Source organism: Neopelma chrysocephalum, unplaced genomic scaffold, assembly GCF_003984885.1.
Source record: "Neopelma chrysocephalum unplaced genomic scaffold, ASM398488v2 Primary Assembly neopelma1_45, whole genome shotgun sequence".
Taxonomy (NCBI): Eukaryota; Metazoa; Chordata; class Aves; order Passeriformes; family Pipridae; genus Neopelma; species Neopelma chrysocephalum.
Window position 1 is genome coordinate 4,138,277 of NW_020897704.1, and position 13,235 is coordinate 4,151,511.

Here is a 13,235-nt window from a genome sequence, read left to right on the forward strand (position 1 = left end):
TGTTCTCACAAGATATGAAAAGTTTCTCCAGTTTAAATATCTAAGCTGTAACAGGATATAATAGTCTCAGACTGGATCAGATCATCTGAGTCAACCTTGATGTTCTAGAAGGCTTCCAAATAGGCATTTGGCAGCAAAGAGTGTTAAAAGCCAAAAAAAGAGAGATACTATCTCACAGGCATGTGCAACAAGTGTCTTGTGATTCGGTAACAAAGATACACAGTCTCTCGCAAAGCAATCTCGTGGAAACTATATATTAGGACTAGCTAATGATTGACTTGCTATTTACAGAAGGCTTCATTAAGCCTTTCCTGCTGCCTGTACTTTGTCTTTTCTGTCGTTATAAAGTGACAGTTTTCCTATGTTATAATTACATATGTAATTATAACATGTGTAGATGTAGTTTCAGAAATTCACAAGAACCTGCAAATAAAACCAGCACCATAGCTAGTTACCACAATGTTTTATTATTTACAGAAATGTATATAACATTCCAATATAAATGTTTCTTTTATAAATATATTATATATTTATTAAAACATTTTCAAAAGAAAGTGGCACAGGAAGCTCCTTCACGACATTCTCACCTTTAGTTTACTAGTTTACTTCAGTGGACACAGTGAAATCTATTAATGGGCATCTCCAAGTTAAAAATTAAGTCTGAAGCAGATATAGTGACAGAATCAAGGTAACTCATCCTAAAACCTCACTGATACTTGGCAGATTTTTAGTTAGAGCTACCCTGCATTTTTAGCAGTTGCATTGAGAACAGTCTGAACTCTGATCTGCAAACAGTCTATGTTTTCCAAAGTCTTTTTTAAATCAGTGCCAGGTTTATAATAATATGATTATGTTTTCAACCAGGAAATTATATGTTTTCAGTACTAAGGTGGCATTTTCTTTCTTTGAGTTTTCATGGGTATTGTTAATATGAAAGTTGCAACCTTTAAACGGCATTATGTATTAAATTTGTGATTCCTAAATTGGAAATCAAAACACAGGGAGAGAGAGAATAAATGAGAATTTAAAGGAGCCAGGAGGAGGTTAACAAAGATGTGCAAGCAATATATCAAACAAAAAAAGGAAATAAAATCATAGAATATACTGAGCTGGAAGGGACCCATCAGGATCATCAAGTCCAACTCAAAAAAAAGTGGAATGAGGAATAACTGGAAAGTAGTAACTCACAACTGGCTAAAATAATAAATTCCTTTGTTTTCATTGAGGGTTTTTTTGAGAATAATGTGGGGTTTGACTATGCAGTGTGAGAACAGCCACAATAGAAAGGTAGTGCCCTGCCACAGAATTTTCTTCCTTCAGTACCTGCTGGATTTGCTGTGTGTGAGAGGGACTATGGGGGCATGGCCTCCTCATGTTTGCATTCAGGGCTCACTCACCAGGCAGGAGGCTCACACAGCTGATCCTCCCTCACAGGCTGCCTGGTGTCTCAGCCTGCCCCGCTGCAGCACACGGGCCTCCCTCCCATGCTGTGATGCCATATGTGAAAGGCAGTGAATCCTGCTGCCCCCTGCCCTCCAGCCATCAGCACTTGGCTTGGTGAGGAGCTGTCATAGAGGCTGCAAGCAGGGCAGGAGGGGAAGGGGTATGCAGTGTCCACACCAGTTTTATGGCCTCTCCATGTCCATGGGGAGCCCCAACAAGCCTCAGGCTCAATTTTATTTAACAGTATTTCATGTACAGGCAATGAAAGTTCCTAAAGAGGCAATGTATGTACAGAGGAAGCTGTGACCTTATCTCTTCTTTATGTCTTCATACCTCATCAGAGTGCACTCACTGTCCCTTCTCTCTCTCTCTCCCTCATGCTCACAGACTTAGCCAACCTGTAAAACTGCAACTAAAAGCAAGAATGCAGCTGACAAGGGAGCTGCCTCCTCCTCTTTCTCATGCATCTTCACAGAGCCGGCAAAGACGGATAAGCTGCCTCTGCCATGGGAGGAACAGCTGTCAGGGCTTGCTTTATGGGACACTTCTGGAGATCTGTAACCTGCCTAGCTCTGAGATACCTCAAATGTGCTGTCCTCCATCCTTGGCGTTTTCCGTTATCTCCCTCACTACATGCGATAGAACACCATATATGTAGTATCCAATAAAAGAAAGATAACAAGCACAATCTGAGAGTCATGATTGCAATACAAATAACTGAGAGAAGCTCACAGAAGGCAGAAAATTGAGAGCAGTAGTAAATGTTAACCAGACAGAAAATTAACTCCTGTGGAAATTGCATGATTAAAAGCTTGGGCAAATATGGACAGACTAAACTCTCAAAGATCATGGCTGCAGTTAGAAAGAAATAATCTAATACACCAAAACATCTATAGAGACCAAGTTTAATAAGTCAGTAAGTAGGATAATTTGCTTCATTTGGCACTGGAAATTATTTGGGGCTGCTTACTAGGTATGAGGAAGGTGGGGGATGGCAGTGACAGAAATATTTCTTCTTGGCTTGGTGTAGAGTGACTGCACTGTTATTCAGTTTTTACAACTCAAAATGGTGGTACTGAGAAAAATAAGATAAAATAATGTGTTTTTTGATTTTTCACACTTGCCACTTCCTTCAAGTATTATGCCCTCAGCACAGAAATTCAGTTGGGACCAAGGAGCAGCCTGAAGAGGATTGGAGAGGTCTGCTGCACTAGAGCAGGGTAGAAGTGAGAACTAGGTTACAGCTTTAGGAGCACTTAGTACCCTTTGAGCGGATGGCTGCAGATAAATGGCTGTAGTAGCATCATTCATGTATTTTTTAATTTAGTTACTTAGAAGTGCTCAAAGAAGCATAAGAAGTTATGGAAGGAAATAATACATTTTAAAACAGTATACTGGTAACATTGCAGTAGTGCTGTAATGATTCCAGAGATCGTTGAGATATTGTATAAGGTACATTTCAGAGAATAAAAAAAAAAAAAAAAAAAAAGCAGTAAGCAAGTCAGAGAACCTTTAACTTTAACTGGTGCATGAGTTTTGGAGTTTTAAAGTTTTCGAGATTGTCTGTTATCTTGAGGGGTCAAGTCTTCCTTGATGAAAAGGGAGAGGACTCAAATGAGGAGTGGGAGTCAGCATGTGGGAGTCAATGCCGTAAGGGGAAATTGTAGGCACCAGAGGACTCTCAGTAAATCCCAGACCTGCCCGGGGCTCCCTCAGTGAGCGGGGGCCGCGCTGGCCCCGCAGGCCATGCCCGGGCTGAGAGCCCAGGGAAGGGTCACCGCCGCTGGCGCTTCAGCTCGAGGTGGAGGGGGGGGGAGCCTGACAGGCCGAAGGGGAGCTTCAGGTGGCCTTGGCAAAGTCAGAAAGGTGTCAGCAAAGCTTCAGAAAGCCTGAAGGATGCCAGGGGAAAGGCCAGGTGACCGCGGGGAGCAGAGGCGGCGGCGCGGGCTCTTCCCGCGCGTCCGGGCAGGGGTGGCCGATGCGGTGCAGCCGCCGCTCCGGGCCGTCACCGCCCCGGCTGCGGTGCTCCGGGTCAGGATCGGCACTTCGCCACTCCCTGCACGCCCCGGGCGGCCCAGCGGGAGGACACTGGGTGTCGCGCCGGGGCTCCTGGGCCTGTGCGCCGAGCGCCCCTCGCCCCCTCCCGGGCTTCCCCGGCCCCGGCCGCTGCCCCCACCCCTTCGGCCTCCGCCTTCCCCTCCCCTTCCCCTCCCGGTCCCTCCTCCCCGCCGGCGCCGGCCGTGCTCGCCTCGGCTGAGTGGCGGCTGCCGCTGCTGTTGCCGCTGCCGGCGGCGGCTCCGGGAAAATGTCCGAGCGCGGCGGCTTCTACCGGCAGGAGCTGAACAAGACGGTGTGGGAGGTGCCCCAGCGCTACCAGAACCTCACCCCCGTCGGCTCCGGCGCCTACGGCTCCGTGTGGTAGGTGCGGGGCGGTGGCAGCGGGGCCGGGAGCTGGCAGGTGCAGCCGGCGGGCGGCGGGGACAGACAATGCTGGGCTGGCGGGAGGCTCCGTGCCCCGCCGGGGGTCATGTACGGGGAGCGGAGGAGCTCTGCGGCGGGGGCGTGTCCGCCGGTCACCGGTGTGAGCGGCGCCGGGGCTCCCGCTCCCCGCCGCGGCCCCGCGGGGCCGGGAATGCCTCGCCGTAACCCGGGGCAACCGCGCCCGCCGCCGCCCCGGGGCGGCCCCTGCCCGCTCTCCCGCCGCTGCCCCGGGGCCGCTCCCCGGGCTATGAGGGGCCCCCGCGGCCGGCAGCGCCGAGTGACCGCCCGCCGCGGGGCCGCTGCCGCCCGGTGCTGCTCCCACCGGAGTGGGAATTGCCCCGAAGCAGGGAATCCTGCGCAGTCATGGCGGGTCCTAGCGGGGGGGTCGGGGAGGCAGCGTTGGGGCGCAAGGAAGCGCTGTCGGAGCGGCGTCCACCCGCGGCCCTTCCAGCCGGGGGGTGAGCGGGACATCCCGCAGGGCCCGGGGCATCCACGGCGAAATGGGGGGAGTTCTGTCCGCCGAGACAATGGAAGCAGCCCTCGGAGTGGGGCAGGCTGAGGGAGGACACAGGGAGCTCACCCGGTGGTTTCGGGGGATCGCAGATTAGGGCAGAATGCCACCCAAGGGCTTCGGGGTCTTAAGGTTGTATAAGGGTTTACCACATCTTATCCTAAAACGTATCCCTTTCTTTGATAATTCCTACGTCAGGTTTACGCTCTCAGTGCAGATTGGGCTGTTACTTTAGTATTTGATGCACGCTTTACTACGCTTATAGAAGCTTTGAATCAATTTTTGGAAATACTAGTGATGTTTAAGGGGTTTCTGAAAAAGAGCTGTGTTTCTTTTGTAAGCTGGGTAAGTGAAATTATGTAAAACAATTCATAATGGACATTTAAATAGAAGTACTAAAAAAAATATTTTTGTAGAATTTTACTTTTTTCATGCTCTAAATTCATGCAATAGTTCTCACTTTTTCTCTCTTCATACTCTTCATAATCGGATAGCAGAGAACATTTATGGAGTTTTATATTTGTTGCTTCATTCCCTAGCTCTGTGAAATGTCCCAGTTACATGTAAACTAGAAATATGCTTTTAAAAATCTCCAACAATCAGTAGAAACACTCAGAACTAGTGTGAAGTATCTTTGAATTCTTCTCTTTTTTTATTATTTCTGATTTATGCTTGCACCAGGGAAATCTAGGCAAATACCATGTGAGTGTTGGTACCTGCCACTGTAGTTAAGCATAGAGTCCTGTGACAGTGTGCTGTGAATAGTCTCACAAGGACCTAATTTATTTAGACTATAAAAATCTTAGTTTGTGCAATAAAAGAAGAGAAAGTAAACTAAGATATACAGTAACAGAGTGACTACTTTTGTGTTCCAATTGAAACTGCATTTCTGCTTATTTTCCCTATTTATGCTGACATAGTTTTAAGGGGAAGACCGACTTTGCTGAATTTTGTAATGAGATGTCAAGACTTTTGAGAAATTGCAAAGGAAATAAAAACTTGTCATGGTTCACTTGCAGCGCAGCTGGTGCTTTGGTTTTTGAAACTGTCTGCAGAGCCAAGGAAATCCTAGTATTTTTATCAATTGTAAAGCATAGGAACTGAGATATAAAATGGAGACTGGAAGATGCTATGGGAAAGGTTTACTCTAAAATAGACATTTAAAAATAGAATATAGGATTAAATTATTGCTCTATATTAATAGCCTCGTTAACATCAATGAACTGTAAACCCAAAGAGAAGCTTGAATATGAGGAAAAGGTAGGCATCTCTCTGAGAAAAGCCATCTATTTTTAGTGTCTATTGAAATTGATTTTTTTTCTGTCTGTGTGCATGTGCTTTACCCAGGAGACCCACGAGACACAACCGTTCCCTTGAGTAATATGCTATATTTCTTCTGTGAATAATTGTACTCCTATTCAGTAAAATGTCTAAAAACATACTCAAATCTTACAGAAACCACTGGAATTAAACAAATTCTTAAATGGTTTGATGAATAGAAGCCAAGGTCTTGAACTCTAAACAGTGACTTTAAAACAGGAACAGTTGTTGTAACAAATTTTTTCTACCTCAGTGAAACTGTTCTGTAGTCCTACCCTTTTTTTTTTTAAACAGTAAATTATCAGTCGTATCCAATAGACTTGGGTAACTGAATTGATAACTGATAATAAGAAACATATTGTAAATACTTGCATTTAATGCATCTTTTGCTTGCCGCTCAAAATCAATAGAAGAGTTTGTGTCAGAAGGCTGTGTTTTGGCCCAATTTATTGTCACGTTGTAAGTCTGGTAGAATTAGTGTTTGAGTTAATTGCAGATGCATCAAGTATGCTATTCAGATAGATATTAGTGATTTAAAACAGATTCATTTTTAGAGAGGTATCTATACCAAGCACAGTGCTTTCACATTTGTTTTTCTTAGTTTTTATTTAGATGTGGAATATGCATAAAAACCAAATCTTCCTTAGCATTAAGAGCTCTACTGCTTTTCTCACTCTTTGAATGACATATCATAAAGACCTTTTTTTTTTTAAATCCTCCAGACTCAGCCACAATGCTAAGCTGTGTTGCACTTCAGCATCTACGTGAACTGCAGAGAAACCTCTGAGGTCTGTCCCTCAAGTACTTCTCCCTTGCAGAACTTTTTGTGTTACTCATGTTTTTTAACTCCATGGAAGGCTTCCTCTTACCTGAGCTCTTTCCTATGACCATTCAAGCTCATGGATGTTCTGTCATTTGCCACTGTCAGATCTGACTTTTTTTAAATTTAGGAAAAAAAATTAACGCCCTGTGGAAGTGTGGGCGGTGTGTGGTAGTTTAGTTACATGTAAAAGTATCAATGGCATCTTCAATGTTACATTTTGGTTAATTTCCCTCTTCTCTGGGTATTTGTTTGTTTGTTTTGTTAGAAAATATCAAATTTACACACAGAACTTGTTTGTTTTGGAGTGGTTTTCTTTTTGTGCTATAGCTTTTCTTATCAAGTTGAGTTTTTTTATTATTAGAAAATTATTTTAACTCTTTCTCAAGCCAAAACTCAGTTAAATTTAAAGTTTTCTTGAAAAGTGCATTTTCAGTGTCTGTCCTCGAAGTTGGATTTACCTCTCACAAAAGTCAAAGAGCTGGTTGACTCTTAACAGACCAGGCACCAAACCTGCTAATTGAGAGTTTTGAAAACCTTCTGATGTCAAGTGCAGCATTTAAGCTAAATTAAGGCATTTAGATGGGAAGCATGCTACCTTACTTTCGGAGCAATAATCTTCATCTACAACCATTTTGTTTCAGTTCTAGAGAAAAGAGACAAATTACATCTCAGGTCAAATTGCATTTTGAACTCTTGTTCCTTGTGATTCTGTCTTTTAAATAAGAATTCTGGCTGTGTCTGAGTCTTCTGACTGTCCCAGTGATATTGCTTATAAACTGGACCTTTAGCCTGAAGCATCTCTGCCTCTCTGCTGTATTGTGGCGGGTCCTCTATGGTTTGGTACATGGCCACCTTTTTCTCTGGGAGCTGGCATTGTTACCTGCCTTGAGAAAGAGCTGCTTCTTTTTTGAAGACTGCTTATTGTACCACAAATTATATAATGTGGATAGATTTTTGGTTTGCTGTTGTTTGGGGTTTTTTTAAAGCCTGTGTGCTTCTTTTTATGCAACTTTTGTAAACTGTGTTCTAACCTACTTAGTCCTATTTTTGCCTGGGAGGGATTGACAGCATTCTGCAGCGTGCTGTCTCTGATCTCTCCAACAGGTTGTTTCACATTAGCATATTGCAGTCTCGGTGTTCTGCCTTCTTTGGAAAGAACAGATATTGCAAGATGAACCAAACTGAGTCCAGATCTTCATAACCAGAAACTCCTGCACTGTTTCCTCAGAGGCTGTTGGCATCAATAGCACTTACACTCACTCTCTTTTGATTTTAAGAGTATACAATGCCTAACACCAACTTAGATGGCATAACACATTTCTAAAAAAGAGGCCTGCTAAGTCAGAGTGTAATGGCACGGGCCTCAGTTCAAGAAAAGCAGGAAAGCAAAGCCCGCCTTAAGTCATTTACACGATGCAACATGTCAGTGTTCCTCTGTCCTGTTAAGTTTACATGCATGCTTAAGATTCACTAAGTTTTTGTCCTGGGTAATTTTGGATAGAAACAGGACAAGGTGGATGCTGTTTAGGCTATTGTTTTGCTTTGATGAAGTACAAGTGGAAAAATAGAAGCAGAAGACTTTATTCTTGAAGTTTAACCCCTTCTTTCCTGTCATCCACTCTGTTCTGGGCTTCTGGTTAGATTGTACTCACAAGTGTTTTGAGGGCAGTAGCTTGCAGTACTGGAACATAGCGTTGCTGATGCTGTCCTTTTCACATCAAGAACCTCTAAGGAGATGCTGAGACAACTCAGTAGCATCTGAGCAATTTTAAAAGCTGATATAAATTGTCTTTGACTGACAAAGAGAAAAATTTCTTCATCCAAGGATTGTATTTGATGACTTGCATATTTTTTTTAAAAGGATCTTTTTACTTGGCTGTAATGATACTAAGTGTATGATTTCAGTTGTGAGATCAGGCTTCTGGAGTTATGGTGTGTGTCTGTAACACTACATGCTACTTTAAATAGTAAATGCTGAGATAAACTTTTAGAGTAGTAGTAACACAGCTGCTGTGTGTAAACACAGCTGGAAAATGAAGGTGGTATAGATCTCTACAGGCTAAACACAATCTCAAGCATGTGTGGATTTCAGCATGCTCACTTTGGACTGTTCTTTTGGATTAGGTCTTTTGTTTCCAATACAAATACAGGTGCTGAACTTCACCCTACATATGATCATGTTGATTGGAAACTTTTCACACAATGTTGTTAAAATATTGTTGTCCAAGGTCTGTTAAGAGTTGTCTATTTTTGGTATATGTCATTCAGAAGGAAGGTATTTAAGCCTTCCATTGGTTTTGCAAATATTTACAATGTGCCCTTTAAGCATATTCAGGGCTTGAAAACTGAGTGAGAGATGAAGACTGACATGACAGTCCAGTCAGAAGCAGGACACCTCTTAAAACTGAGTAAATGTAATAACAATACTTAGAAACAAGGCCTTGAAGGCAAGGTTGCAACAGAGAGGAGAGCTAAATAAAAGGAGTTGCATGACCAATGTTACATCTTAGAAGGAGAATCTTTGCAGCAGTATTGCTAGAGTGAATGGATGAAAATAAGTGAAGCAACAAAAAAATGTTGCAGAGTGAGACCTTTAGAGAAATGTAAGGAAATAGCCATTAGGAACAAAAACACAGTGGCATTTGCAGCTACAAAGCCAAGAGAGGTCAAGAATTCAAGAAATTTTGTAAAAGATACATAAAAGAAGATGGAAGAGTTTTTCTGAGCACTGGCCAGGAAGACATCACTAGACAGTTTGTTGAGAGTGGTTTTGTCAGAGTACTAGAATGGAATGCAGATTGCTTGTCATTCCTTTGTCTGGTTTCATCCTGAGTATTTTCCAGCTGTTGGAACAGTATAGTTAACTGACTTTGGAAAGGAAAGGGAAATGGGTTGGTAATTAGTGGAGTCAAGGTTCCTATTTTAAATGAGAATGTCTAAGAACACTTAATGAAGGAGGTATTTGTGGAGAAGAGTGAGAAGAGCTGAGAATTGCTATGCCAGAGATTTCTATATAGGGTACTGTCACTAAGCCTGTGAAGTAGTTTCAGAGTAGATGACAGCTGTGTGTGAGGAGGGTGATAGAGGGTCTTGTGGAAAAGGTGAAGAAAAGGCAAGGTTAGGAAATGGGGGAGATCACTTTGTGTTGAGCAGGTTTTCTTTTGCAAGGAATTAATGAGATCCTTTTTAGAGAAAGGGGAGGCATGGAATGGAAGAGAGATAAGAGGCACAAGATGACTCAGTTGTGGCAGAAAGGCAGTAAGGGTCACGGAATTTCAGCCTTCTATGTGGCTGTAGGGATACATTAACAGAGGGTATTCTCTGCGAAGGGACTCCTCCATCCCCACTTTGTTTTTTTATGATATGCACCATCCTGACTACATGAGGCAGCAGTGGCATAGGTCCCTCCTTTCCTGTCCTGCTGTCAACCAGGATTGTGATTGCAGCTGCCTGATGGACACAGTCCCTGTTTCAGAGACCTGAAGGTCTTAGGACCTGGTTGCTTTAACACAGCTTCCCAAGGAGCTGTTTGCAATTTCAGAACCTATTAGCTAGTTGATACCAAAAATATATTAAAATAGTATATTAAAAAAATCTTAGTTCTGTCCATACACTTGGGAAGGGAGAGGGCATTTCAAAACCTCTATGTGACCTGGTAATTAATTGCTACGATTTAAAATTTTGGCTCTTGTAGAGAGAGGAAACAGGAAATGTGAAGTGAGGGGAGGAATAGGAAAAAGAAGAATGAGAATGTAAGTGAGCTTTTTTCAGTATAGGTTTGTGTAATATATTTGAAAGCACTGATACTTTTCACATTAAACTTTATATCCAGATTAACCATACGCATTTCTAGCTGAAGCTTCAGAGCCCACAGTGTATAACTCCCTGTCAGTCTTCTTTAATGAAATGATGAATGGAACACATTTGTCATTAGCAGTATACTGGCTTAGTGGCAGCTGACTGATTTTCTTGTTTACATACTGACATTGGGCTTGTAGGCTATCTAAAATACATAATTATTTTAATATCCGGGAATTGGTTGTACATGCTGAGGAAGCTATCAGCTTATGACCCCAACCTTCTCTATATTTTTCTCACAACCATGATTTTAAATACATCACTCCCACTGGTTTAAGCTGTACTGTCTGTAGCTTCACCTAGAAAAGTGTGACTTCTCCTCTGTAAAGTTATTTGAATGTTTAAGTCACTGTGGAGGCACAGAAGACATATCAGAAACTGAAAAATGGCTTGTGAACTCAGAGGCTGATACAGCACTTTTATTATCATGTTGTTACATTGAAAGAAGACTGGTGATGGATTCACATAAACATTTGGAGAGCAATTATTTTTTAATATTTTTCAGTGTCTGCTTAAAACATAAAGCCAACATATTTTTATGTTGGTTATAGAACAATTATGTTGTCCATGTAAGAGATAGTTTGTGGTTTGATATTTAGATTTAGTGGTAAATTAATCTGAGATAATTAACAGTGATTGTACTAAAACCAAAACAATTGAGGCTAGTGCTCAGCATGGTGTGTTGGAACAATATCCAAGTAATGGGATGTAATTTTACAGTACAATAACCTGTCATCATCAAGCAGGTTTGGGGTTTTCTTGTCTATGAGGAGATTAACTCTCTAGTTTCAGAGCTCGCCATTAGTCATCCTCTCATATTTTGTCTTGCTATGGTCTAATTTTTCTTTATGGTTTCCTTTTGATGCACATATTTTGTGATTTGTGTGGTTTAGCAAACACACTCTTCACGCTTTAAAGCCAGCTCTTAGAGACTGCAAATCACCAACGTGAACTTGAAAAAAAGTAACAAAGCGTTTATAAAGAACAAACAAAAACAAACAAACTATTTCCTGCTACTTTTAACTATAATCGGCTGTGGGTAGCTGTTTTGTGTTGTTCTCTTGCTGCACTGCCAATAGGTATTATGGTCCATTTTCTAGTATTGGATAGATGGTGTGTATGCTTTTTGCAGACTACTCTATATCTCAAAAATAGCTTTGTTTATTTCAATAAAAAAGAAGAACAAGATCCTGGAGAAGACCCAGAAGACAAAGTTCACAAACTAAACCTTTCAAACAAAAATCAAAATCCATGTTATTCATGTGATTAGTTTCTTTCATTTACATGACATTTATGAGAAATATAAAAAGGGTTGATATTCACTGTAGTTGTGAGGAACCCTAATTACATGATTGGATACTAGCAAATGTCCCAGGGCAAGGTTCCTGTGGTCCCTCTTTCCTGTCTTTCTTGCCAGTGCATGGTGCAGTAAGGGCTGTCCCCTCAATGATGAGGTTTTCTGTGTATTGACCCCTCTTCTGTTCCTTCCCTTTCAATACTTGCTCACATATCCCCTTCTGCTGCTGTTGCTTGTTTTTCTCAGGAATTCTTACAAATTAAGAGGATGTGTCTACAATGAGGTTCATGTCTTCTGTAATAGAAAGAGTCAGTGGGTACAGAAAAGGGTGTGAGGTCTGTGGATAAGTGCTCAAAATTGTGAATCTGTGTTTTGAGCATGAATTACCTTTTTTTGGGGGGGGGCTGTTGATTTGGTTTGGTTTTCTGGGGGGGTTTTGTGTCCCTTAACACTTACATGTAGTGGGGGACTCTTCCCATGTTCTGAAGGACTGTGACCCAGGGAAGGAAAGAAACTTGTGTTGTGCTGCAGTGAAAGAAACAAAAATAGAAACCTGGAACAATATGGGGAAAACCCAGACCCAGTGTCATTGTCACATGTGCTGCATACAGCATTCTCTCCAAGTTTTGGTACAGTGTGTCCAATCAGTTTCAAACTTCTGATGGTGTCTCATAAGCTGAGACACTGAATTATAAATAAGAATGTTGGAAAAGTTAGTCTTCTGGTTTTTGCACTTAACCCCAAATCAGTCTCTTAGAATACATGTATCTAATTAGTTTGTACAGCTATAATATTTGTGAAAGCATAAAATCAGACTTTGTAGACAACCAAAACCTTGTGGTTATCTGGAGTGATGGGAATGGAGTATTGTCTGACTCAGGTAACCTACAGCAGGTGGGGAGGTTGCTGCAGACACAAGTCTGGCACCTAGTACAGCCAGCTTTGGGTCATGTCTTCATTCTGCATCACCTGAACCTGAGCTGGCTCCAGGAATGAAGAGAACTCGCCTGACTGAACACTGCATTCAAGCTGAACTTTTTCCAGGCATTGCGGGTAGTAATGTGCCCAGCTGATAAGCCCTCACCAAGCCCAAAGCACTAGGAGTTTCAGGGACTGACTGTAGTTCAATGGGACCAGCTGATCCCAGGAAGAATTCTTCCTGCATTATATACTAGAGTTCACTAAATAGGATAAGAGGTGGCTCCATGTGTTGTTTGTTAGATCAGTTTCCCACAAACAGCCCTCCAGCTGTTGAAGCAAATTCGATCCCAAAGGCTAAGTAGCCATAGGTGAATGGTGTGCTTCTAGTCCCAAAATCGCTGAGGGATCAGAGTAGGCTGCACACATGAATGGACTGTCTGTCCGCTATTACTGCTCTGCAACCACAGGGGATAAACTGTCCATGGATACTAGGGAAATTTCTGTAGGTACAGCCATAGTTATAAACATCAGCTACCAAAACCCATGTCCCATGAAAAGTAATGAAGTCAGCTTGAAGCTGT

At 42.4% G+C, this 13,235-nt stretch overlaps 1 protein-coding gene across 2 annotated transcripts in view; it reads left to right on the forward strand.

Annotated features, from left to right (window-relative positions):
• The first annotated feature begins 3,658 nt into the window (after window positions 1-3,658).
• Window positions 3,659-13,235, forward strand: part of MAPK11 (mitogen-activated protein kinase 11) — a 32,468-nt gene continuing 22,891 nt past the window's right edge. Inside the window, exon 1 of one of the 2 annotated variants that reach the window (XM_027679210.1) lies at window positions 3,659-3,861. In XM_027679210.1, the coding sequence (XP_027535011.1) occupies window positions 3,749-3,861 (113 nt within the window). In that variant the 5' untranslated portion in view covers window positions 3,659-3,748. Of the gene's footprint in view, window positions 3,866-13,235 lie in introns of both variants that reach the window. The other variant, XM_027679211.1, reaches the window with a different exon arrangement.